At 42.8% G+C, this 24,933-nt stretch overlaps 1 protein-coding gene and 2 non-coding genes across 4 annotated transcripts; 1 reads left to right on the top strand and 2 right to left on the bottom strand.

Annotated features, from left to right (window-relative positions):
- Positions 1-3,492: 3,492 nt before the first annotated feature.
- Positions 3,493-23,932, top strand: slc2a1b (solute carrier family 2 member 1b). Of its 2 annotated transcripts, XM_061784010.1 has the most exons (10): positions 3,493-3,924; positions 13,896-13,991; positions 18,025-18,185; positions 20,315-20,555; positions 20,636-20,798; positions 21,553-21,740; positions 21,823-21,927; positions 22,244-22,345; positions 22,426-22,629; positions 23,164-23,932. In XM_061784010.1, the coding sequence occupies exons 1-10, from the start codon at positions 3,910-3,912 to the stop codon at positions 23,356-23,358; spliced, it is 1,470 nt and encodes a 489-aa protein (XP_061639994.1). In that variant the 5' UTR covers positions 3,493-3,909; the 3' UTR covers positions 23,359-23,932. The 2 variants fall into 2 exon arrangements, with proteins under 2 accessions (XP_061639994.1, XP_061639995.1); XM_061784011.1 differs by lacking the exon at positions 3,493-3,924 and having other exon boundaries at positions 13,978-14,118.
- On the bottom strand, positions 18,890-18,976 carry trnas-gga (transfer RNA serine (anticodon GGA)). The gene is given in 2 exon segments: positions 18,890-18,925; positions 18,940-18,976. It is a non-coding gene; the product is annotated as a tRNA-Ser (tRNA).
- Positions 19,660-19,746, bottom strand: trnay-gua (transfer RNA tyrosine (anticodon GUA)). The gene is given in 2 exon segments: positions 19,660-19,695; positions 19,710-19,746. It is a non-coding gene; the product is annotated as a tRNA-Tyr (tRNA).
- Positions 23,933-24,933: the final 1,001 nt, after the last annotated feature.

Raw genomic sequence — 24,933 nt, 5'->3', positions numbered from 1 at the left:
GCAACGGTTCAAGTTATATCAAGATGCTTGCCGTAGCAGCTGTCAAAGGATTATGTGTTAGAAACACTGAACGTATTTATTCCTGTCTCTTTTTTCGATGCTCCACCAGTTAAGGGTCGAACATTCATATCATCGCATCCAATGACAATTCTGTTAGCGTTTTTTGTTTTTTGTTTTGCTTTGTTTTGTTTTTTGATCCGAAGGGCTCAGATTTATATTTTTTGTTTTGGAAAAACACACAAGTCAAAGAGTTCCGAAATGCACGCTCTTCAGTGGGCATAAGCGATGCTATCTGCCACATTTATTTCATTTTCATTTTCATTTTTTTTTTAACAGGAGAGTTGCCACATTTCTTTTTACGAGATTCCTGACATAGGACGAGGTTACGAACAGCAACCAAGAACTTGTTTTCGCGGCGGCACAATATGTTACATGTGTTACCGACGCTGTACTTAATGAGTTTTATATTCATGGCCTAGAGGATTCTTTTTTTCATACAAATACTTTCTACGGCGTTAGCGTAGGTAAGTGATAAACCACGGCATATTCATACTGAGGTAGAAAATCTGGTTACGTTGCCTACGAAGAACCAGAGCTAAACCGAGGACGCCTGTACACTATCCATTATGTGTCTTGTTCCAGCTATGTAAAAGGATACTTTCTGGTTTGTGGAGGAGGATGAGGTGGGTGCGTTTGTTGACGCCGTAGTGACTCAAACTGTAATAAAAGTCTGTATTGTCATCAAATTTGAACGGCCTATTCACCACGCCTCTACAAAGTTACATAGTGGCCTTAATAGTGTAGATTTGAAAAGTTTAGGCCGTTAATCGTGAGGTCATTGAACCAGGGAGGACACCATATGAAATCCCCAAAGAAGTGAGTGGCGGGTGCGCGAGAACTCTGAGCTCCCCCGGCATTGTGAAGTGGGCCCTCAAAGGAGTATTAGCAACACAAAGGATGATGATGCACACTGACTGGCGAGAATCACATAGCAGGGAAGGATTACGTGAAAGGCTGCACGAAGCTCAGCTTCTATTGTGAGCGGGCGAATCTCAGCGGCCAGAGTTTTACTTCCAGGTCCATGTGTTTGATTCTGTTCGAATACACTGAGCAACACTATTTATTGATATAGTTTAAGCAAGAATAGATTGTGAATATCTGTGTAGCACAGTGGCTAATGGCAAGCATGTGAATGACCAGAGAGCACTGCCAACAAATGGCACATTTGCACCGTGCTAAAAAGCTGCATCCCTCTTCAAAAGGGTCACTTGTTTAACGCTTACTTAGTTGTATTCTACATTGGTCATCTCCTTACGCTTGTAGGACACTTACGAATGCTAACGTGTCAATTAAAAAGGCCGTTTGAGCCTGGACTAAATGACGTTTTGGATCTTCAACCAGCGTCACAGAGCAGACTGTGTTCCAGTGTGATAATGTGTTCACGCCTTTTCCCAAACAGGACAAAATCGGCATCCTGAGCGTTTGAGTCAGTCGAGTTGGCTCTTTGTTCCAGAAAAAGCTCCGTTATTCTTTGCATAAATAAATAAATAGACCAGAGACAAGTGCAGGTGCTCTTCCTCCTCTGCCATCATGATTATTTTCTTTCCATTTCAAGTATTTGTGTTTATGTCTTGGAAATGCACCCAGTAACAATTCAACATTGTTTTTGAAGTCTGTTATTCTTGCCCATTCGGAGTGTAGACTGGCTAACGAGGAGTTTTGTTTCGTCTCGCCGAACAAATGACGTGAGATGGAACAGCAACACACTTTCTAAATGTCTAACAGATACATTGAACATGATCCCTGACTTTCAACAAGCCAAACAAAACTTCAACCCACCAAGGATGAACACCACACATGGGTTTTGCTTTTTCTTTGGCTTTTTCATGACATCTTGTTAAAAAAAAACCTCCTTAATTAAGGCCAATTACTACCTCATTTTCATGTTCGTCTTGTTCGTTGTTTCCTTTGTATCAGAGAAGAATTTTGAAAATCAGATGATGGTTTCCTGAGAAATTCAGTTGTTTGTGTCCGAAAAAAAATGAACATTTTTGTGTGACATCACCGACAGAAAATCTGCTCACAGTTGAGTAAAACAATAAAACGTCATTATTTCTCAACAAATTTGCTCGACAGTGTGGACAGCATAATAGGTCCAAAACTGTTTTTTCATGAATTTATTTGTTATGGATGGAGGATTTGAGAGGCGTTTGAAGTGCTCATTCCATGTTTTGTTTTTTTAGAAAATTCAACCAAGATGGCAGCCACTTGTCACACTGCTAGTTTTTTGTTAGATTTGACAATAAACTTCAACTGGGAGTGGATTTAAACAGCTTGAAGCCTATTTTTTGGGAAGAATTGTTCACTATCTGCCAAACTGTTGCTTGTTGTAAAGTTAGTTGAGCTGACTCGTATCTCCAATATTTGCTCGCAAGTCAAAGCAAAACTCATCACCCGAACGATGGCTCGTATCTCAAGGCGCCGCTGGAGTTGTCTCCTGAGCCGAAATGTGTCGATCACGAAAGGAGCCACAATGTTATTCTTCGGAGGGATAAAAGCCACATCGCGTGACTTGCAAGTGAATCTTTTGGCATATGAATTCATATTTCAGTTGTGCAGATCCTTTTTGAGAGAGGGAGGTGGGGGCGGGGCAGGATTCTTTGTGCTTCGAAACGTATGACGAGCCCTCCTAACATTTAAAAGCTACGTTTAACTATCCGGAATTAACATTATAGATATCAACATCAACTTTCTGACTAGCCGGAATTACATTTTGAATAGCTGGATTTTTTATATTCATACTATCTGCAAAGTAATTGTGACTAGTCAATACGACCGATAGGGAAATCTGTAATTGAGTTTTGCATGGTCCAAAATGAATTCGATGACGATGATGATAATTGATACCTGCAACATTATTTCACCTTGGACAAATGAGTTCAATTCTGATAGGTTTGTCATTACAGATATCAACTATTGTTGGCCACAAATGTTCGCTAGTGAATTACAGAGATCTGCAATGGAATTGTGGATATCTGTGACTCCAGTTTAAGATATCTACAATTTGATTTGAACCAGTCATAATTCCAGTTACAGATAACTATTTATTCATTTCGTCAAGTTAACACTTGATTTCAAATACCCGAATAGGGACATGTAGATATCTTGAATTGAGGTGAATGAATATCTTGAAGTAGATATCCGTAACAACCAATTCCACACACACGAATGGAAAAAAGTGAGGTAATTTGTCTGAAATGTAATGAATAGATAATAAATAATGAATAGCGGATATCGCTAAGGTTCTTTTTGACTGGGCCAAATTGAATTGATGACGGATATCTGCAACACATACCCAGTGTAACTGTTCAATTTTAAGAAGGCTTGGCCATAGAAATGGGCCTGAATGCTATTGGCTCGTTGTTCGGACGGACGGCCCGCCCCTTTCCCAGCACATTGCGTCATCTCCGCGACATATATGAACCGCAACCGGCTCCGCAGTAGAACGAGTCGCTTTCTCGGGGCTCCGCGAAAAGAGAACGAAGCAGGAGCACTACCAAAACAAGTCAGCGGTTTTGGTTTTTTTTTTTTTGTTGTTTTTTTTTAAATTCCAACCAGGAAGCTACGCGACAAAAAAACAAAGAAAAACGAGGCGAAAGGGAGCTGGAACGACGTCGCGAAGGTTTTGACTTTTAAATTAGGAGGGGGGGAAAAAGTAAGAAAAAGACAAGGGAGGGGACTTTTTCGGAGAAACAACATTATCGTTAGACATGAAAGAGACGTTTTCCCACCTTGACGTTTAAAACAGCGGCGACGAGGACGTTTTGCCATCATTCCTCTCAACTTCAACCAAGAAGAAGAAGCTGACAAACAATAACAAGGAGACACCGTTGCCTTACTGACGCTGCCATGGAGTCTGGAAAGGTAACTTCTGTCAAACTTGTTCTTTTGCTGCTTGTTGTTGCAAAGTATGCGTTGTGCGGTGAGAGAGTTCAGTGAGTACGCCGCATTCATTACCCATGATGCAGTTCGCCTACGCCGAGGACCCGACGCTTCTATTATTGTGATGCAACGCAACTGTAGCGTCGTTCTCGGCACTGCGCTGTCGAGAATCGTTTTGGAATGTATTGTATGACCTTTCAGCGTACAAAATGTTCCTATCTGACTTTTTCTTCCACTTTAATATATTTTTATTTGTTCATTATGTGTACTAGCAAGGCCATTTTTTTCTCAGATTCGACACAATCAAATGTGGGATTCATTCAGCATGGTCTACCTATTTCTTTTCCTAACTTTTTTTTTTTTTTTTAGAAAGTAAACAATCATTGATACTGAAAAGATATGGCTATATATTAATAATGAGATCAATTGAACAGAAAAACATGTATCTATGTTAAGGGTGGGGAAGGTATGGCCCACGGGCCTCATACTGCCTGCTCCGTTCTTTAATTCGGCCCACCCAGCATTTAAATTAACATGGATTTTTACTCCGAACATGCAGTACAAAGAACAAAAATGAAAAATTACAATGTAAATATTGCTGCTGTGATAGTGATGATTAAAAAGTAACTTTACATTGACTGAGGCAATGTTATTGGTGCTTCAATATAAATTGTTCCCGGGGAGCAGTTTTATAAGCAGAGGAAATGCATCTAAACCAGTGGCAAAACAAGTGTGTTTACTTAAACAGAACAGCTTGCAGTGAAATACTGTAGTTGAGTCGTGAGGTGTATCATTACAACAGTTCACATAAAGTAGAACAAACCTAATTTGGAATTTTGTCTTTTCAGATCTCAGCACTACCCATCGTTAAAGTTATGTAGAAATATACATGGTGGATGTTTGTACCAGGTCACCAAACACCCATCGGCATTGAAAACAACCTCAGTGCTAAAAAGTTGGTTGTTGTCTGAAAGCTTTTGTTGAATGAATCCAAATGGTCCAATAGAAAGGTATCAGGCCTTATTTATACTCGCCAAAGTTGTGTTTGTCCCACTGTTGTGAAACTAAACAGGACTTTATCTGGTGTCTGATAATACCGTCTCTGACTTATAGTGCAGCTTGTCACAGCTCTGCTCCTACTCTCGACAGGAAATGCGATGAGACACCAAAAATCAGCTTTTTTGGTGGCCCCTAAATGTTTCCTTAACCGTTTGTTGCTTTAGTCTTCTGCACTTTGCCCCTGCGAGGGCCTTGTACTCTCGCCACACGGTTCCCCATCAGCCTGACATGTTTGGTGCAGACGTGATGGGAATCTCCGGTCCCAGTCTCCACACTTCAGTCCAACAAGGAGCAGCTGTACATTTTCACACTCCACAAATTGCAGAAATGTAGGGCTGTCACCATCGAATCTTTTTAGAATCGATTCTTATATGAATTGAATAATCGAAGAATAATTGGTATTAAATATGAAAACAAGTTTCGTTTTTAAAAAAAAAACTACTAACACGTATTTTCTTCTCATGTATGAGTGATGGACTTCAATCCCTAAGCTTCATATGTTGGTACTGAGTGTATGTAAAGAATTTGAGACGGGTAAATGGTTAAGTAATCGTGATTTGCATTCTCGCGCTAGCGATGACCATTTTAGGTGAAACACCGCTAACTCCCATTCAGCTCACTCATACATCATGTTATATGTACATTACACAATAACACATCTAAAGTCTCTTCAAATTTACAGACGATCCTTTGTCATTTCTGGCAATGTTTTCAGCGGCTGTAATAAATGTACTGGCTGCGTCCGTCTGCAATTGAATTTATTTTGGCTTCTTTGCAGATCTCGTTTCTGCCACACGGGAAAGTTAATGTTGATGTCACAACTGTAATTGTACACTGGTACGTTGATTTCAGGCTGGTTTTGGCAAGACTCGTAACATGCCGACTCGGCACCTGTCGTTGCACTGAGGTGTGTTCCGCCAATATCATTCAACGTGTGACACTCCTACACCTGACACGGCAACCGCAGTTAATGAGCCGCACGTTGCAACCGCCCCGGCTTAACTCTGAACAATGTTTTGTTTGTGTTCCCACTTTTGCAAAGAGTAAAACTCTAATTGGGGTCAAGCGAACTGTTAACTCGGCTTATTTGGATGAGAAGCTCATGTAATATCGGGCTCAGCGGCTCACGTTTTCTCAAACCACCGCACATGATGGCAAAGCCTCCAAAGCCGACGCCTCCTATTTGAAGTGCCACCTTCCTTTGTGATTGTTTTTGCACTTCTAACGAGACGGATCTGTTCTAGAATGAACAAGCACTCAAGTGAAATTACCCACGACGTCTGCACATAATCAGAGTACATGAAGGACCCCCTGATGTGTCACACACACACAAGATTTATTTTAAGATGAGCTCTGTCACCAAGGTCGTGGTGTTTGCTTTAGCGACGCTTAGCAAAGAGCTCAGCTTTTTTTATTTTTTTTTTATTGGCCCTACATGTGACTGTCTGGCATGATGTGGTATTAAATCACCTTTTGAATATACATAGACAAACTTAAGTTGGATCATAAATGCTTTGCAAGTTTATCACCTCCCCCAGAGACATTATACTCAGGTCAAACTAGCTCATTGTTCCGTACTGTTTGAAGAAATTTTAATCATAACTAGGATTACCAGGAAATGTTTAGCACACTATTGCACACAAATTACATTCCACGGCATTATGGGTGCTCTGTTCTCAAGAAGAAGAGACAGGAAGTGATCATCTGCAATTAAATGTTGACACGAAAGACATGCTGGCACATAATAAGGACTACCCGTGATGAACTGGAGCTGTTTGTAATCTTCTTACCTTGTAACAATAAGTAGTAGGGCAAGACAAGATGTGTCCACTAAAAGGCGTTGATATTTGACACTGAAATCAGTATACAGTGATCCCTTGTTTTTCGCGGTTAATGGGGACCAGAACCACCCCGCGAAAGGTGAAAAACCGCGACGTAGGATTTGACCCCCCCCAGGAATTTTCGTGTATGTGTATGTGGGTACCAAAATGTTTAAAATATGTCAACTGTATTGATACTTTACATATTTGAGACAAAGATTACAACAGTACACACATTTACTTCATTTTTTAATTCTAAAACCTTATACAGTAATTCATATTCATCAACATTGCGGCGGTGGTGGCGGAGGAGAGGCTCTCACCTGACTCGTAGAGGCTTTACGTTCACTCGGAGACTCTTCTGCTGGAGGCGCTGATGGTGTCGCTGGGGTTTTACCTTGGAGAAAAACATGGTGATGGGTACTTGTTGTCTTTGTTTTTTCTTTTGCTTCAAAATTCCCCTGTACAAGAGGACTCTTATTACGTGCAGTTACCACACGTTTCGCTTCCTTGTTGAAGCAGTTTTGCGGATGTTTGCTTCCTCTTTCTTAACGTATCGCACTGTAGATACATTCACGTCATAATGGCATGCCACAGATGGATAACTTCTGCCCTCTTTGATCCTATCTAAAAGTTTCCCTTTTTCGCTGATGGTCATCATCATCATCTTCTAGGAAGCTTTCGCAGGGGCACAGCGCTTAGGCGGCATTGTCAGGGCTTAACTAATCCAAAAATGTTACCGCTTAAACAAAAAAAGTTAACCGCGTGGACGAGGCTGGCGAGACACAACGAGGGAAGATGCTGGGTGAGGCTGTGAACCAATCACGCGCCTTGTATGAGTGCCCGTGGCATGTACAGTACAGTACAGGCATGTACAAAGCCTCTGAGTCAACTCATCTCTTTGTTTTGCATGCAAGGAAACCTTCTCTCTCGTGCATCAACATTAAACAAGGCATCTTTCCGCAATATGGCTGCTGATGTGGCTGTATTTGTTTTCATTTGTATTTTTGGATGAATTAGTTTTTTTTGGATGACTATTTTGGGAAAAACCCGCAAAGCACTGAAGCCGCAAAACGTGAAGTGCGAAGTGGTGAGGGAACGCTGTAATTCATAGTGTCGAGGTGAAATGTAGCGACCTGGTTATGCAAACACCTTCGTTTGGATATTTGAACACAAACGGTGCAGCAGCACATTTCGACATTCAATATAACAGTACTCACAGTGATATATTCTTTATCTTCTGTGAGGCTCTGAGGTGGGAGCTGAGACAGCTATACTGTACAGACGTCCGTGTACAGTATATCCGTCTGTTTGTCTTATACTGCCCCCAGGTGGCCAAGGCGTGTAGCAGCACAATGGCCTCTCAATTGATGCAAAGTGTGACAAAAACGGTTTGATTATTTTTAATTCAATCATTACTGTATGTTTTTATAAAGTACAATATTATATAGTGCTTGGTTTATTGAAACAAAGTAACCGCAAACACTTTAGTCACCAGTCTTTAAACGTCTGCATGGATGAGTCAATGGAGAAGAGGCTGTCTGAAGGGGAACTATGTGTTTTAAAGAATTTCCAATTTCCAGCAACCGATGGAGATACGCCTTACAAAAAATGGCCTTGTAAAACATGTTGTTTTGCTCGTGCATACACTAAAACATCCCTTGTACACTTTTCTGACCTCTCTGAATCGAGATTAGATTGTTTTGAATCAGCTACTAAGAAAGAGTGGACAAAAGTGATAACCACGTGTAAATCATGTTTTTTTGGGTGTAGTTAAAATTGGGCATAAATCGGCAAGCTGATGAAGGCTTTAGCCACATGCCAAATCGAACAAGAGTGTTTGGAAATTGGAGGTCAGGAGGATTTCTGTAGAGCTTAGTGAAGTTGCACTGGATCGCATATTGAATTCCCCACAGATGTGTAAGCTGAGACTGCGGAGGTGGCGCCCCCGCGGTGGGACGTGATGGAGTCCTCGTCGGCACGGCTTACGGGAGCACCCGGCTGAGCTGAAGCGCAATCGAAGCCGCTGTCATCACTATTCGCTTTTTGAGTGCACTACTAATTAGCTCCTATCAGCCCTGTCGTCATACAAAGACGGAGCTTAAGTTTCCTGGGTGTGCTGAGATGAATATTATTTGAAACCAACATTTTACAAGTGTCAGCTGCAACAAGATGTATGAAATTGAAAACTCTCTCAATCGAATAAAGCAGTGTGGGACCGTTTTCTCTCAGGAGCCATTTCATCAAACAAATGTTTATCATCTATAAATTGTGAGAATTTGAGGGTGAAATGTTTCTTCTGAGGTTTTCTGAGCACCCTCTTGAAAGTAGGAAAAAAAATGAGTCCCCCGCCCCCCACCCACGGCACCTGTTGCACCAAAGGATACTAAATTCAGTGGACGTGTCAATCATAACACAACACACGGAAACGTCTGAAGGATCCATCTTTGAAAATGAACAGAAAGTCTGCCTTTTTGGTTTGAATCGTTTATGACTCCCTCAGTGGCTCCCTGTGTCACTGATTCACGCACACAAAAATGGTGGATCTGTCTATCGTAACGGGATGCGCAAGAATGTCTCAAAGATCCATGCCTGAAATTGGAGAGGAAGGCATTATACGCAAATTCCAAGGTGCGTACTTTGACGGACTGCTACAAATGAAACAAATATACAAATGTATGAACGCCCAATTGAACTCCATTTGGAAGCAGATATTCTAGACGCATGGGGGATGCTAAACAGTGAAGCGTTTTCGCTTACTTCATCTCATGTAGCCACCCGAGTTTGGTGATCATTTGAAGGATTGGCTGTGTGGCGTGGCTTTTATTTGGTTTGACAATTGCACGTGTGTGGATCCTTTGCAGCTGAAGTCGAGCCTCTGTAGGGAGCTGAGCATTAACAACCTGTGTTAACACACATGCTTTGTATTTCCCAGTCAAGACTCGTCATAAAAAACATTCAAACCCAAAGTACACCACATGGTGAACATTACACATTCACAACACATCGGCTTCCACGTACCTTTATTTACAAGATGCCGGATTCCTGAAGCGATTATTGACTGAAGCCAATTGTTTTGTCTTCCATATCGCGTATGTTCAGCCAACCCATCATCAGCCACAATCCAAAATATCCATCTGTATTTTCTCTTACGCCATTTCCATCTAATCAAAGGCTCATCGTGTTAGCTGATAGCAGTTGTACAAAAGTGGAAACCGCAACTAAACTAGGAGGTAAAACATCAATGTTAGCTCTGTTTTCCGCCTCAGTAAAGTGAAGCATGTTTGGGCAGTTTTCCGTAATGAATGCACACATCGTCTTCCTTTTTTGCCGGACGAGGATGATAAAATGGCACGTAGGGTGTGACTTCATTGTTTCCTGAACAATGAAGTGCCACAAATATGGTGCCGCCGTGTGTACATGTACACAAAGGAGTAGGAACCTTCCACTCGCTGCCTCCTGTGTGGCATTTACAGGAAACGCATTGGGCTTCAAATTAAGCGCAGGCTAGATTGCCGGTATTACCTTCATCCACTGGGCAATGTATGCAATCTGTTCCCTTATATTGCCAAGAAAGCTTCCATTTCCTCTGCAGATGATTGCGTCTGAGAGAACCGTGTTTACAGCATGTCGGACTACTTTAAACAGGCCCCAGCGTCTTGGTATGTAGGTAAAAGGTAAAGGTGCTCGATTTTTCAAGGCTGTCGTGCGCTCGTTGACACAGACTACGTATCTGGGAAGGCCGGCCCGGAGTGGCTTTAATTTTGCATAGCGCACGTCACAGTGCGGGCTGGCTTTTTAGCCTTCTTCCCTCGCAAAAACGTGTCACGCAGACTGCCACTGTCACAATAATTGCTCCTTCAAAGTATCTAGGTTCCTTTTAGTTAGTTTAGTTTACTCAGGAACGTAATTCAGGAGGCGGCTTCTGGATGGAGATGTCATAAGCCACCGATTTCAAGGCTCCTTTTAAACCTGGTCGTTGTTAGCTGTTTTTTGTGGAATGTATCGCTACTTTTCTTCACAGCATCCGATACTGAAAGGTGAGGAGAAGCGGCTCAGAAAATGGATGGATGGCTAGACCGTCCCATTGAACACACAGCGGTCCTCTTCTAGGCCATAAATCCTTAGCCTAATAGCATAATTGCTATTAGTCATTTTTAACTTACTGTCACAATATCAATAATAAATACGAATGTGCCTGCTAAAAATTTCGTTTTTTCTTTGTGTAGATTCTTTGTCATCCAGGTCATTGACTGGACTGGACTGGACTTGCGTTGGTTTTCGAATTTGCTTTTTTCTTGTTTCCAGAAAACGTTAAAAAGCACTTAGGCAGTTGAGCTTTTTGACTTACAAAGTATAAAACAATCCAATGAAACAGGAAGTACGGAGGTAACTAATCCAGAGATGACATGTTCTTACGCCACTGCGTAAACTAGTTTATTGTGTACCGTGTGGCACCACAAAAACATGTATGTCCCCTGTAATCGAAGGTGAACACGAGTATGGATTGGGGATGTCGTTGAAAATGCTTCCATCTACAGGTTTGGAGTGTTATAGCATGCTATTTACACATAACGCTGGTGTTGTGGAACACATAGCTGACTTTCATGCAGCCGGCGTTAGCTCAATTCCTGCTCAGTGATCACACAACCCCAATTCCAATGAAGTCGGGACGTTGTGTTAAACAGAATACAAAGATTGGCAAATCATGTTCAACCTATATTTAATTAAATACACTACAAAGAAAAGACATTTAATGTTCAAACTGATAAACTTGATTGTTTTTAGCAAATAATCATTCATTTAGAATTTAATGGCTGCAACACGTTCCAAAAAAGCTGGGACAAAAAAGAAACACCTGTTTGCAACATCCCACAGGTGAACAGACTAATTGGGAACAAGTGGGTGCCACGATTGGGTATAAAAGGAGCTTCCCTGAATTGTTCAGTCATTCACAAGCAAAGATGGGGCGAGGTTCACCTCTTTGTGAACAAGCGCGTGAGAAAACAGTCAAACAGTTTAAGGACAACGTTCCTCAACGTACAATTGCAAGGAATTTAGGGATTTCATCATCTACGGTCCATAATATCATCAAAAGGTTCAGAGAATCTGGAGAAATCACTGCACGTAAGCAGCAAGGCCGAAAACCAACATTGAACCAACGTGACCTTTGATCCCTCGAGCGGCACTGCATCAAAAACCGACAACCAATGTGTAAAGGATATCCTCACATGGGGTCAGGAACACTTCAGAAAACCAATGTCAGTCAATACAGTTCGGCACTACATCCGGACGTGCAACTTGAAACTCGACTATGCAAAGCAAAAGCCATTTATCAACAACACGCAGAAACGCCGCCGGCTTCTCTGGGCCCGAGCTCATCTAATAAGGACTGATGAAAAGCGGAAAAATGTGTTCCGTGGTCCGAAAGAGTCCACATTACAAATTGTTTTTGGAAATTGTGGACGTCGTGTCCTCCGGGCCAATGAGGAAAAGAACCATCCGGACTGTTATGGACGCAAAGTTCAAAAGCCAGCATCTGTGATGGTATGGGGCTGTGTTAGTGCCCATGGCATGGGTAACTTACACATCTGTGAAGGCACCATTAATGCTGAAGGGTACATACAGGTTTTGGAGAAACATATGCTGCCATCCAAGCAACGTCTTTTTCATGGACGCCCCGCTTATTTCAGCAAGACAATGCCAAACCACATTCTGCACGTGTTACAACAGCGTGGCTTCGTAGGAAAAGAGTGCGGGTACTAGACTGGCCTGCCTGCAGTCCGGACCTGTCTCCCATTGAAAATGTGTGGCGCACTATGCAGTGTAAAATACGACAACGGAGACCCCGGACTGTTGAACAGCTGAAGCTGTACATCAAAACTAAGAATGGGAAAGAATTCCACTTACAAAGGTTCAACAATTTGTGTCCTCAGTTCCCCAATGTTTATTGAATGTTGTTAAAAGAAAAGGTGATGTAACACAGTGGGAAACATGAGCCTCTCCCAGCTTTTTTGGAAGACGTTGCAGCCATCAAATTCTAAGTTCATGATTATTTTGCTTCAAAAAACAATAAAGTTTATCAGTTTGAACATGAAATATCTTGTATTTGTAGTGTATTCAATTAAATATAGGTTGAACATGATTGTTTTATTTATGTTGAACACAACGTCCCAACTTGATTGGAATTGGGGTTGTCGTTGTGAATATGATTTTCTGTCTCTCTGTACCCTGTTGTCGATTGGCAACCGATCCTTTCTCCTAACAGAAATATAATATGCTGCAGCAGCCCGCCATGAGTCCGAACACGATTTGCAGTCGAAAAATCTATGCAACCTTTTGCCTAGAAATTGCTAGCACAGCGTGAAATCCCAGCGGCCCGATATGTGACTGTGACGGGTTGTGCCCGAAGCGGTTGCTTGCCAGTCCGACATGAAGAAATGAACGCGCTCCACTCTGGTGTATTAAGTTTGCGGTATGAGGACAATATTGTCTAATCCGCTCGGTCGGCTCTATGGGGGCTTAAGAAGCCAATAACATATATCTGTATACTGTAGTATAGGCTTCTGGTGATTCACCCTTGAGTTGTTTACGCTTCTCAGTTTGCGATAAACGTATATGTGCTGGACACGTTTCTTTACTTATTGCTGTTTGGAATGCTTTCTCCACTCGTGTGTTCATTATGCTGGTTTTGATCAGCCATTGAGGATCGAAGACGTTGTGGAGATCTTCACATTTTCCTGTGTCGATTGAATTCTCAGTGGTTAGCACCATTGCTTTCCAGCAAGAAGGTCCCTGGTTCAATTCTATCGCCGACCGCTCTACTATAAGCCACCTCACTTTCTTTTCTGTTTTGTGTTTTATTGGAGACTGTGAGACTCACCCCTCCTTGTCCAGAATGCAATTGAATGGCGCTTATGCAAAGCCACCGTTGGTTGATTTACCCAGAACGTGGAATGTCCCCTTTAAGACACCCGAAAACGGTTTCAAATTATGGACGCACGAATATATAATGATTCTTAGTTGGAACCCATTGAAGCACTGACATTATTTCGTGTTTCTCTCCCTGTGCAGCAAATAACTTTCCCGTTGATGCTGTGTGTTGGGACCGCCGTGATTGGCTCCCTGCAGTTCGGATACAACACGGGTGTCATCAATGCGCCTCAGAAGGTAAGAATATGATAAAGTTGTTGTTTGTCTACATGTTCCCTGCCTCTCTCCCCAGAGTTTGCTTGGCTAGGCTACAGCTCACCCGCCAATCTAGTCAGGATAAGATGGAGGATCATTGGATGTTCAAGTAAGACAAATCCCAAATATTTTGGGTCTGCAATATTGTCCCATGCCTGCTACGTGGTGAGCTCAGGGCCAGAGAGTGGAAAAGGGGGTGGGCTTAGCAGGGGGATAATAATAACTGCGTTCAGGCTTATCAGCTCCAAGGACATCTATATTAACAGACTCCGGGTGATTCCTGTGTAAAACGCTGCCCTAAAATGGAGTGACTGACTGACAGCAGGCTCCGCGAGGATTGTTACAGGAAATGAAAAGGCACCTGTTCCCAGGGTGACGCAGGTATTAAGAAAACATTCTCAAGGCAGCCCCTATACCCACGAAACCACCTTACCCCCCTGCAGAGTCCATTTGAAGTTGCTCAACAGGGAGGTTAATAAAGGAGCCAATTTCCCGGAGATTGTATAGTGAGAGTGACTTTTGTGTGAGGATTGTTGGACCGCGTTGGTCTGGCCGGCCGCACCCCGCGGCCACATAAGGTCTCCGTTGTGTCGCCAGATGGGCCCGGCTTTCTATTTACCTTTTGTTTCGACAGGATCCTCAGCTGTTTGCTGTGTTGCCACAGACATGATTCACCAAATGACAGGCACGCACGCACATGCATGGTACTCTTGCACATTTGACCCTTACGTGGCACTCTGCCTTTTACACAGCTATTCGTTCATTTTCTACACTGCTTCTCCTGAGAGGTCCCGCGTTCCGTTCTAAAAACATATCTGTTAGGTTCGTTGAAGGCAAACAAAGTCCTGTCAATCAATTGTCCCTAGGTGTGAGTGTCGAATGGTTTGTCAGTATCGCCGTCGATATCCGTCACACCTCCGAAAGCACTGCTTTTTAGGAAATCCCAAAAGCACCATCTTGCTTGAGTTGCCAAACTGCATGATTCAAGTTGGTATTCTACCTTGTACATTGTATATGCATGTCACTAATTTATACACACAAAAAAGTGTTCATTTATTCCGCTGTCCCTGACATAGCACTATCGAAGCTGAATCTGATGAATACTTTACGACGTCACTCTTCAAAGTGCAATGATACATTTTACATCCAGACAGTCAAATCATCATCATCATCAGCTTTCATTTTAGTGCTGAAAAACCTCCCCACCTCGGATGACTTCACGTGCGGAATGGCATTAGGGGTCTGTTCCAGGACTGTTAATCCGCATGGGTTGAAGAAGTGAATTGTAGGCACGTGAAAACGGCACGTTCGACCGCACGGATCTCGGCGGCACGAGTGGCGACGCGCGGCAGTAGGAGGGGGCTTTGGTTAATGTGTGTTTGTAATAAACACACTCGTCACGCGAAGGCTGAAAAACAATCACCCGACACATTCACTAAAAATCCCGTCGTATTAATGACCAAGTAAGCGGATATCATTTGACCACAACAAAACACTGAAGCTTTTTTTTGCCAGCAATTGTCCAGTACACTTTCGCTTTGCATTGTAAGGCTGCTTAAGCGCATCACAGAGTTGTTAAACCGCTAACGCTTGAATCGCCGAGATGCATAGACGTCAGCAAGAGCATTGTTTGTTTGTTTTGAAAACGTCTCGCTACATTGGCAAATACACACCGAAACTACCGCGATTTTTTTCCCCTGACTAGAGAGGGTGAATTCCTCACTCTCCTTGACAACCTGACAACCTGACCGCCGGCACGGACGACTCCCGCTGACAAGCCGGGGGCATGAATGCACAGCTTGTTTTCAGGCGTCGTGCTTCCTGTTGCCAGTTGCTGCACGGGCCTGCGCGGTCCTCGTCGAAAGTAACACAAGCCAGGGTTCGGTCGGGACGTTTACGTGCAGTTCGGCAGAGGAATTTTCACCTCTGCTTCCGAGAGTGGCGCTCCGGCCCACTTGAGCCTCTTAGTATTCCTGGATTGAATAATGCCCACCTCTAAGCTCCGTTGGAGGTTGCGGCTCAGCTCAGATTGTTCTTTGTAAGTTGTAAAGCTGTGGAATCCGTCACACATTGAACACAACAGTTAAGACATTCTAACAAACAGCAACCACGCGACCGTGACAAGAAAAGTGCTGCACCCAACTGGAAACTATGGAGAACGAGCGTCTCCTGTATTTACAGAGACACCTTTTATCCTGAGAGGAGACTGAGACAAGAATAAAACAGCGTTGCACTCGAGCGGAGAGTGCGGAGGAGAATAAGGGTCCTCCATATTTACTTTCACCAGGATAGGAGACAAATCTTATCCCAAGAGAAGACTGAGGGCAACAAGAAACCAGAGTGCTACTGCTCCAGCCAAATGGAGGCTGTGGAGCAAAATAGGGCTTTCCTGTATTTACTATTAGGTATAAATAATCCACAGCTTTCAAAGTTAGGGCACCAAGGTAAGCTAACATTAATGTGTGCATGTCAATGAGGCGGCTTGCTATCTGTTTTGCATGCAAGGCTACATCCCGCGCAAACCGGGCCGGGGAGGAACTGCGGAAAGCATTCAGCCTTAGCCAATGCCGCGTCAGTTGCTCTCGCCGGCTTGTCGCTCAAACCTTTGCGGATGTCACTGAGCGATCTGTCTTTTCAAAAGCAACAGCCGGAACGTCGGCGTAGATGTGAGCGCGCGAGCAGACGGACGCTATGTGATAACGGGTATCTCGGAGCAAGTGCGAGGCGATAAGTGCGTTCCGACTTAAGAGCACAGGCCCCCCCCCCTCCCCCTACCCCTCCCCCTCCCCGCTTGTCTGATGCTAGCGGTTCTCAAACTCAAACTTTTCCCAAATAAAATATGTAATATTACAAGAAGGAAGTTGTATTTTTGGAGATTGACTTGTTAAAATAGGATTTCTTCCCTCATTGAACTATGACTTATTATAATGATAATAATATCATGCTAAGGATAATATCATCAAATGACAACTTTTAATTCCTACAGCATTTATGGGTGCAATAACTCAAATCTAACTAATATTAAATATCTCAAATCGAGGCAAAATACATGTTCTTTGTCTACCAAGATATTTCCTCTTACCAGGCAGTTTTTGTGCAAGAGCATTTCACCCTTTTTTTTTCTTTTTCTTTTTGTCTTTTTATCTTTAAAGTATTCTCACTTATTGATCTTTTATGACTGGCGATAACGTAAATGTTGTTGAGAAGAAATACCATATTTCCATAGGTGTTGGCGGAGGAGAGGGAGCGAGCGAGCTCCGCCACGAATACGGAAAATCCGCAAGCAGTTGACGCCCTCCCTAAAATTGTTTATTATATCATATAGAGGCAATGATTACTTTTGTCTAAATGAAGCTCCTCAACGTTCTTCAAATTGTTTCCTTGGCACCAAGGTTCCATCAGTGGAGTTGTTTTTAGGCTCGCTATGCTTACTTCTTTGAAGAAAAAGAAAAAAGTCACTTTTACTGTTCTGTTGGCAGCTAATTTAGTTGAAATGTTCCATTTTTAAGCGCAGCTTTTGTAGTGTGGTAGTTTTGTTGAGGGGGACCTTGAAAAACAATGTCTCCCACACCCAAAAAGTTTGCGCTAGTCGACACCGCTCAGCCTTCGAAAGCAAACACGAGGCCCGTGTGACACGAGACGTCGGTCACGTCAGCTGAGGTCAAGAAACATACTGGCAAAGTCACACGCCACGTGGTGACCATTTTGGAATCGTGAGCGGCGCTGCTGTGACATAAGCAAAGACGCACGCACGCGTGCGCGCGGAGTTATTCAACTGCTTCCACTCGGTCGCCCGGGTGTGTTTGTCAACACAGTCGTGATGGGGGAGGGTGGTACACTTGACGGGCCCAACTTCCTCCTTGCCAGGAAATGGCGGTAATTGCGCTGTGCTGCCATCAGCTGGCCACGCCGCATCAGCTCAGCTGACTGCTTAGTAATGTGTGCCTTGGCTCAACAAAGGTTAGGAAATGCTGCATCAGTGGTTGTGTTGATGATCTTTATGTCTTCTCTGCAGATCATCGAGAACTTTATCAACGCTACGTGGGTTGCGCGTTACCAGGAGCCCATTTCAGACAACACCCTCAAAGCCATCTGGTCCATCGCCGTGGCCATCTTCTCCGTCGGCGGCATCTTCGGCTCCTTTTCACTCGGTGTCTTTGTCAATCGCTTTGGAAGGTACTGGCACAACATGATTGTGGGTGTCAAGCTATAGCTTGACCTCCTTTTAGCCATTCAACAAACTACAGGTTGTCCTCGGTTCACTGTCATAACTTTGAAATGCGTAATGGCGGACAATCGAGAACCCCCTGTAAAAGTTACTTGGATAAGACGGTCATTCAAGTTAGATTTGAAATCGAAAGATGTTTTTTTTTTGGGGGGGCGGGGGGGGTAGTATCCTTTGTACAAGGTAGGTCGTGCCCATCAGAGAGCTGTGAGATGAAATTTGACATCCCACAAGGTTCACCTTTAGGTCCCACACTGAAATTCATTTAATCTGCCGCATGAAAGCTTTGCCGCAACTTGTGTGTTTCAAATGATCAATTCTGGGTAATTAGCTTTATCTATTACCTGCTCAGCAATAAACTGGACGGCTCTTAATCGAGCTTTTCAAACTGTATAAATGTGTATATTAACTTTTATTTTGAGCAGTACTTTTCAAATTTACCAAAAGTCCTTCCTGCTGGATTAGAACCACTGAATTGCTTGAGTAGCTACTCCAGTCTTCTGCTCTACCAACTGAGCTATTGAAGGATATGTGGCTTTTTGTGTGTCTCTACAAACAATGTGAGGTGCCTCAAGGTTCAAATTCACTTTTTTTTTTTTACTTTTTAATGTCTTTCATAACCTCAAAAATCAAATATGTTAATTTGATCAATGACTCCTTTGAGCCAGATTCGAACCAGCGACCTAAGGATGTCTGCAATAACCTCTCCAGTCCTTCGCTCTACCAACTGAGCTATCGAAGGATAGGATAGGATAGGATAGGATCGGATCGGATTTAGCCACTCAACAGCACTACATCTCAGTTTTCCAACGACCAGCAAGCTAAGGAACTCTGGATTGCCTCGACAGTCCTCCACTGGATTTTCTTTTTCTACCTCTATATAAGGCAGGAGCGAGGTCAGGGGTTGTCGTGGGAAATGCTTGTCACAGAGCTATATAAGAAATCTTGGTGTCCCCCAGCATTCACCTTCATCTCCCATATTTCTTAATTCATTTTGTAACCTTGAAAAGCTAAGAACCCACAACACAAGTTAACCAGATAAGACCGGCGACCTAAGGATCTCTGCAATAACCTCTACAGTCCTCCGCGCTGCCAGCTGAGCTATCGAAGGTTATATAGCAGATGGCTTCTGCCTTTGAAGATGATGAATTTTTTTTTTTGGCATCCCACCAGCCCACACTTAAAGTCATGAAGTCACTCTGTATTGCCTCTACAGTCCACCGCTTGATCAACTGAGCTATCAAAGGGTTGTTTTGTTGAATGTTTTCTTTTTCAGGAGCAGTCATGGGAAATGTTGGTCACAGAGCTATAAAAAAAAAAAATGGGGTGTCCCCCAGCATTCACCCTCATCTGCCATATTTGAAAATTGATTTTGCAACCTTGAACAGCTCAGGACCCAGAACACAAGTTAATTAGATAAGACACTCCGTGGAGCCGGATTCGAACCGGCGCCCTAAGGATCTCTGCAATAACCTCTACAGTCCTCCGCTCTACCAACTGAGCTATCGAGGGTTATCCGCTGTCCTTTAATGTATATATACTGCATGAAAGCCTAGTCTCAACTTGCATGTTTTCAATGATCTTAAGCCGTGACCCACTCAACACTATTTTGATTGATTGATTTTGTTTAAATTCAACCTTTATTTATCCAGGTAAGCCAATTGAGAACAGATTTTCATCCGCAATGCCGACCCGGCTGCATACAGCAGAGTAAAACAAAGCAAATACAGTGTTCAAGAAAATTGAAAAGAAGATTGACAAAAAGGAGTACGTTAATATAATATATTGAGAAGAGCTGGAGCTGGAACGTGTACGTTTTCCAACTAAGGACGGAACAAGGGTAGCCCTTCGAGCTCCGCACGGGCCTGAAAAGGATTAGCGTTATGTAAGATGGACGGTTTATCCATTGGTAGTTTAGCAGGTATGTCAGCTCGACTCGGTGACGGCTTCGCCATTGCCCCGTATGTCCAAAATGTTCGATATAAGCGTGTCGTTGGAATCGGGCACTCGGACTTGCAGTGTAAATCGAACCTCATTATATATAAGCCTAGATTTTCACACGCCCATTTGACGTTCTCAGGAGAAACGCCATGTTCATTGCCAACGTCCTGGCCCTGATCTCATCAGCCTTGATGGGCTTCTCCAAGACGGCGTCCTCCTTCGAGATGCTCATCATCGGACGCTTCGTGGTGGGCTACTACTCGGGGCTCTCCACCGGCTTAGTGCCCATGTATGTGGGCGAGGTGTCGCCCACGTCACTTCGCGGGGCTTTGGGGACCCTTCACCAGCTCGGTATCGTCGTAGGCATCCTCATTGCACAGGTACTGTCGATTTTCGGCGACTTTGTTAGCGTTTATTTTTTAATAGGTGAAAGTCATCAGAGCCTCCTGGTTGATTTCAGGTGTTCGGATTGGAGGCCATCATGGGCAACGGCGAATTCTGGCCACTCCTCCTGGGCTTCATCTTCATCCCGTCGGTGATGCAGTGCATCCTGCTGCCTTTCTGCCACGAGAGCCCGCGTTTCCTGCTCATCAACAAAAACGAAGAAAACAAAGCCAAGACGAGTAGGTTCTCACAAGCCTCAGAAGGACCGCAAAACACGGCGGATTTCCGTTCTGAAAGTTCAGCCTAACCTGTTTCGGCAAGATAGTTTTGCTCATATCAAATGACATTACGATAATATATGAACAACAAATAAGAACAATACATTCAATTTGACACTGGAACGAATGGAACAAAAAAGAAATACAATAAAATGAGGTGTATGTTTGAAAACATCATTTAGGGCAAATAGTATAATATTGACATGCGCAAAGGAATCAAATCAAATCATTTTAGACAAAGACAAACAATAATTGTACAGTTGGTAAAAATAACATTCTGGATAAAAAAAAATACTATAATATAAAAATAAATATTGAATCAAATAAAACTAAACTAAGAAAATGCACACTGTATGAAAAAAAACACCTAAATAAACATGTAAAAATAGGAATAGAATCTGGATTTAAAAATATAATTTGTGGCAAATACTATAATACGTAAAAATAAAGCCAATGAATGAAATAAAATGAATACATAAATATACATATATCATCAATGAAACATCTATTAAATAGTCTGTATTAAAAAAAAAACTCGATTTTGTAATTATACGATGGATTTTAAAATGTAATTTGGGGGAGATCCACTATAGTATAAAAATACAAAAGATAATCAAAATGAAGAATAAACATTTTTAAATATGTCGTTTGAGGAAAATACTATGATATCAATTAATCATTGGAATCCTGTGATTTTTTTTTTTTTTTTTTTTAGTCCTGAAGAAGCTGAGGGGCACCAACGACGTGAGCGGCGACATGCAAGAGATGAAGGAGGAGAGCCGGCAGATGATGCGGGAGAAGAAGGTGACCATCCTGGAGCTGTTCCGCTCGCCGCTCTACCGCCAGCCTCTCCTCGTTGCCGTAGTGCTGCAGCTTTCCCAGCAGCTGTCGGGCATCAACGCCGTGAGTTTACCACGGCGCCTCTCTTGTTTCCAGAAAATTGCTAAGCACGACCTGAAAGTGGTGTTCCATGCGGTCCCGTCAGGTCTTCTACTACTCCACAAGCATCTTTGAGCAGGCCGGAGTGGCGCAGCCAGTCTACGCTACCATCGGAGCCGGTGTCGTTAACACAGCTTTCACTGTGGTGTCGGTATGTGAAAGCCCAACGGATAATATGCTTCGCAAAAGTTGAGTCGAAAACCTGATCTATAAAAGAGAGAGGATCATAAAGCATCAACACCATACTTCTGGCATGTATTCAATGTTTAGACTATTCAACAGAAACCACGTTTACATGAGGCTCATCTAAAGTGTTAGCTAGCAGAGTAGCTAACACGCTCAATTAAACCACAGAAGAAATGTGTTTACAATTCCTCTGAGGGTTTTCGTGCATCGGTGCTGCTGTTTTGGGTAGTGGCATAGTTCAAAATGGGTTCAGCTGGTTAACTAAGGTTCCTTGCTTCCAGCTGTTTGTGGTGGAGCGCGCCGGCCGCAGGTCTCTCCACCTGCTGGGGCTGCTGGGAATGGCCGGTTCTGCCCTCCTGATGACCATCGCCATGGCTCTGCTGGTACGTGATCCCCCTCGGGTCAAATGCGCCGAGGGAGTCCCGGTTCTCGAAGTCACGGCCCCTCTCCTGTCCCCTCGCAGGACCGGGTCAAATGGATGTCCTACCTCAGCATCGTGGCCATCTTCGCCTTCGTGGCCTTCTTTGAGATCGGACCGGGTCCCATCCCCTGGTTCATCGTGGCCGAGTTGTTCTCACAGGGGCCGAGGCCTTCGGCCATGGCCGTGGCCGGTTTCTCCAACTGGACCGCCAACTTCATTGTGGGGATGGGCTTCCAGTATTTAGCTGTGAGTACAACATGGTCCACTTTAGTCCACAAGTGGCCTCAAATGAGGTCATATCACGAGTATTATATGAAAATAGGCCACATATTCAATTGCATAATGTGGCATGACTCACAATGAATACATTAATAAGTTTGGATGGGTACTGTTACTATTTTTGTCTTCATGAAGTTTGATGCATTTTTTGTTTTTTACATCTTCTCTGTTAGTAATGCAATTGCACATGTTCATATGCGTAATCAGAAAGTCATGATTATGAGAATCTAAAGTACTCATTTTCACCAGAAATACATCATTATGAGAATAAAGCTGCAATTTCAGTGATAATTAAAAAAAGACTTAAATACTTTATATGAATTTATTGTCAAGCTATTTGGCTCCTTTTCAAGTCATTTGAGTTCATTCGTTTGTTAGGTTTAGGAAAGCGAGATGATATCGTCCTTACTTTACGAGAGTAGGAAATTGATGTGACTATAAAGTCATCAAGGATTGTCATCTAATGTACCGTATGTTCTCCCTGCGGTGTCTCGTGTGCAGACGGCGTGCGGCCCCTACGTCTTCGTCATCTTCATCGTGCTGCTGCTCTTCTTCTTCATCTTCACCTACTTCAAGGTCCCCGAGACCAAGGGCCGGACTTTTGACGAGATCGCGTCCGGCTTCCGCCAGAGCGCCGTCACGGGCGGCGAGAAGCACGAGGAGCTCAACAGCCTGGGGGCCGACTCACAGCTCTAAAGCGGCCCCCGCGCCCAAGCGATGGGACAAATATTTGATCACAGTGAGGAGGGGAGCGGCTAGAGGTGCGGGGGAGGAGGGGATTAGGCTAAGGGTCCCGGCGTAGAATCATTTTCACACTGCCAGCACATTTCGGTCGTCTTCACCGTGTGTGATTCTCCTTAACGTCTTCTGCTGCCCACCCCGTACTGACACACACACACACACACACACCTCTCTCGACGGGCAGCGTGTGTCCCGGGAGATGTGAAAGAGGCGCGTCGGAACGGTTTTGATATTTCAAAGAAGGAAAAAGACCGCCTTATTTTTTTATGGATCTACTTCTTCACTGAGCAAACATACTGTAAAATGCACTGTAGCTCCTGCAAGGCTTCCTCCTCTAGATGGCGCACTTTTCAATTAAATAACCCCCCCCCCCCCCACCCACCCATACCACCGCAATAGGTTACTGAGGAAAAAGTGATGTCGTTCACGTCTTGTTACTTTACTATATCTTCGTGCTTCTTTCAATGATATGTATTTATATTACTTATTGACTGTAGATTGACAATGTTTTACCCCTTTTTTTTTTTTTTTTTTTTTTTTAGAAAAGGTGTATATGCAGTTGATAATATTCATGCAGAGGAGTTCAGGGCCACACTGAAAAAATACCTGGGGAATAAAGTCATAGAATTATGACCATAATATACGCTTTTACAAGAATAACTTCATAATACTAAGATTATGAAATGGCAGTTTTACAAGAAAAAAAGTCTTAATTTTGGGCCTGAGAAAGCTATAATATTATGAGCATAAAATTCAAAATGTATGAGAATAAATGAACTTTTTCAACAATGAAAACCTTTATTTTTATATTCTATTTGTGCTTTTAACTTAATAAAGTTGAAATATTGCGATCAGTTTAAATTTTATGAGAAAATATTTTACGATTATAAAGTTCTATGTGAAAAATGTTTAATTATGTAATATTCCAAGAAAAAAATCCAAATTGTACGAGAACAATTTAAAGCTTTAACAATAACCACGATTGCAATATTAGAAGCAAAAAAATGGATAAATCAAATATTTTTATGAAGGTTTTTTTTCAATAAGAATAAAGTACAAATATTTGACATAACTAAACGTTGAATTGAATTTTTTTAAATGATATTAAGTGACTAGAAATGTGTAGTCATAATGTAATCCAACTATAGAGTCATAAACTTGACAGGAAGGAATAGTCATTTTTCTTGAAAATAAAACGAATATTCCTGAGAACAGACAAAATATTATTGCAAGTAAAATGAAGTTTTAATTAGCACAAATATCACAAGTCAACTGCACTTGTGTTTACATTTGTGAGTATTTGGACATCCAATTGATCAAACACATTACGACTTTTGTGTCGTAATTTGCTTAGTCCCCCCCAGTGTGTCCCCTGATACTGCTGTGTATGGTCACCCATGAATTGAATCGTAATTTTTTTAAGAGGAGGAGGAGTCGACGATATGAATTTTACGATATCGCACTAAAAAAAACTCAAATCGTGCAGTCGTTAGTCTCAGCTGCATCCTTTTTTTTTCTTTTCTGTCAGAG

This window comes from Phyllopteryx taeniolatus, chromosome 9, assembly GCF_024500385.1.
Source record: "Phyllopteryx taeniolatus isolate TA_2022b chromosome 9, UOR_Ptae_1.2, whole genome shotgun sequence".
NCBI classification, from domain to species: domain Eukaryota; kingdom Metazoa; phylum Chordata; class Actinopteri; order Syngnathiformes; family Syngnathidae; genus Phyllopteryx; species Phyllopteryx taeniolatus.
The sequence above is the reverse complement of the archived record's forward strand: the minus strand, read 5'-3'. Positions and strand labels throughout refer to the sequence as shown.

Coding starts and splice junctions, on each gene's coding strand:
- slc2a1b (XM_061784010.1), top strand. Junction 20,556..20,635: donor TAGGCATCCTCATTGCACAG/GTACTGTCGATT, acceptor GGTTGATTTCAG/GTGTTCGGATTGGAGGCCAT. Junction 22,630..23,163: donor TGGGCTTCCAGTATTTAGCT/GTGAGTACAACA, acceptor TCTCGTGTGCAG/ACGGCGTGCGGCCCCTACGT.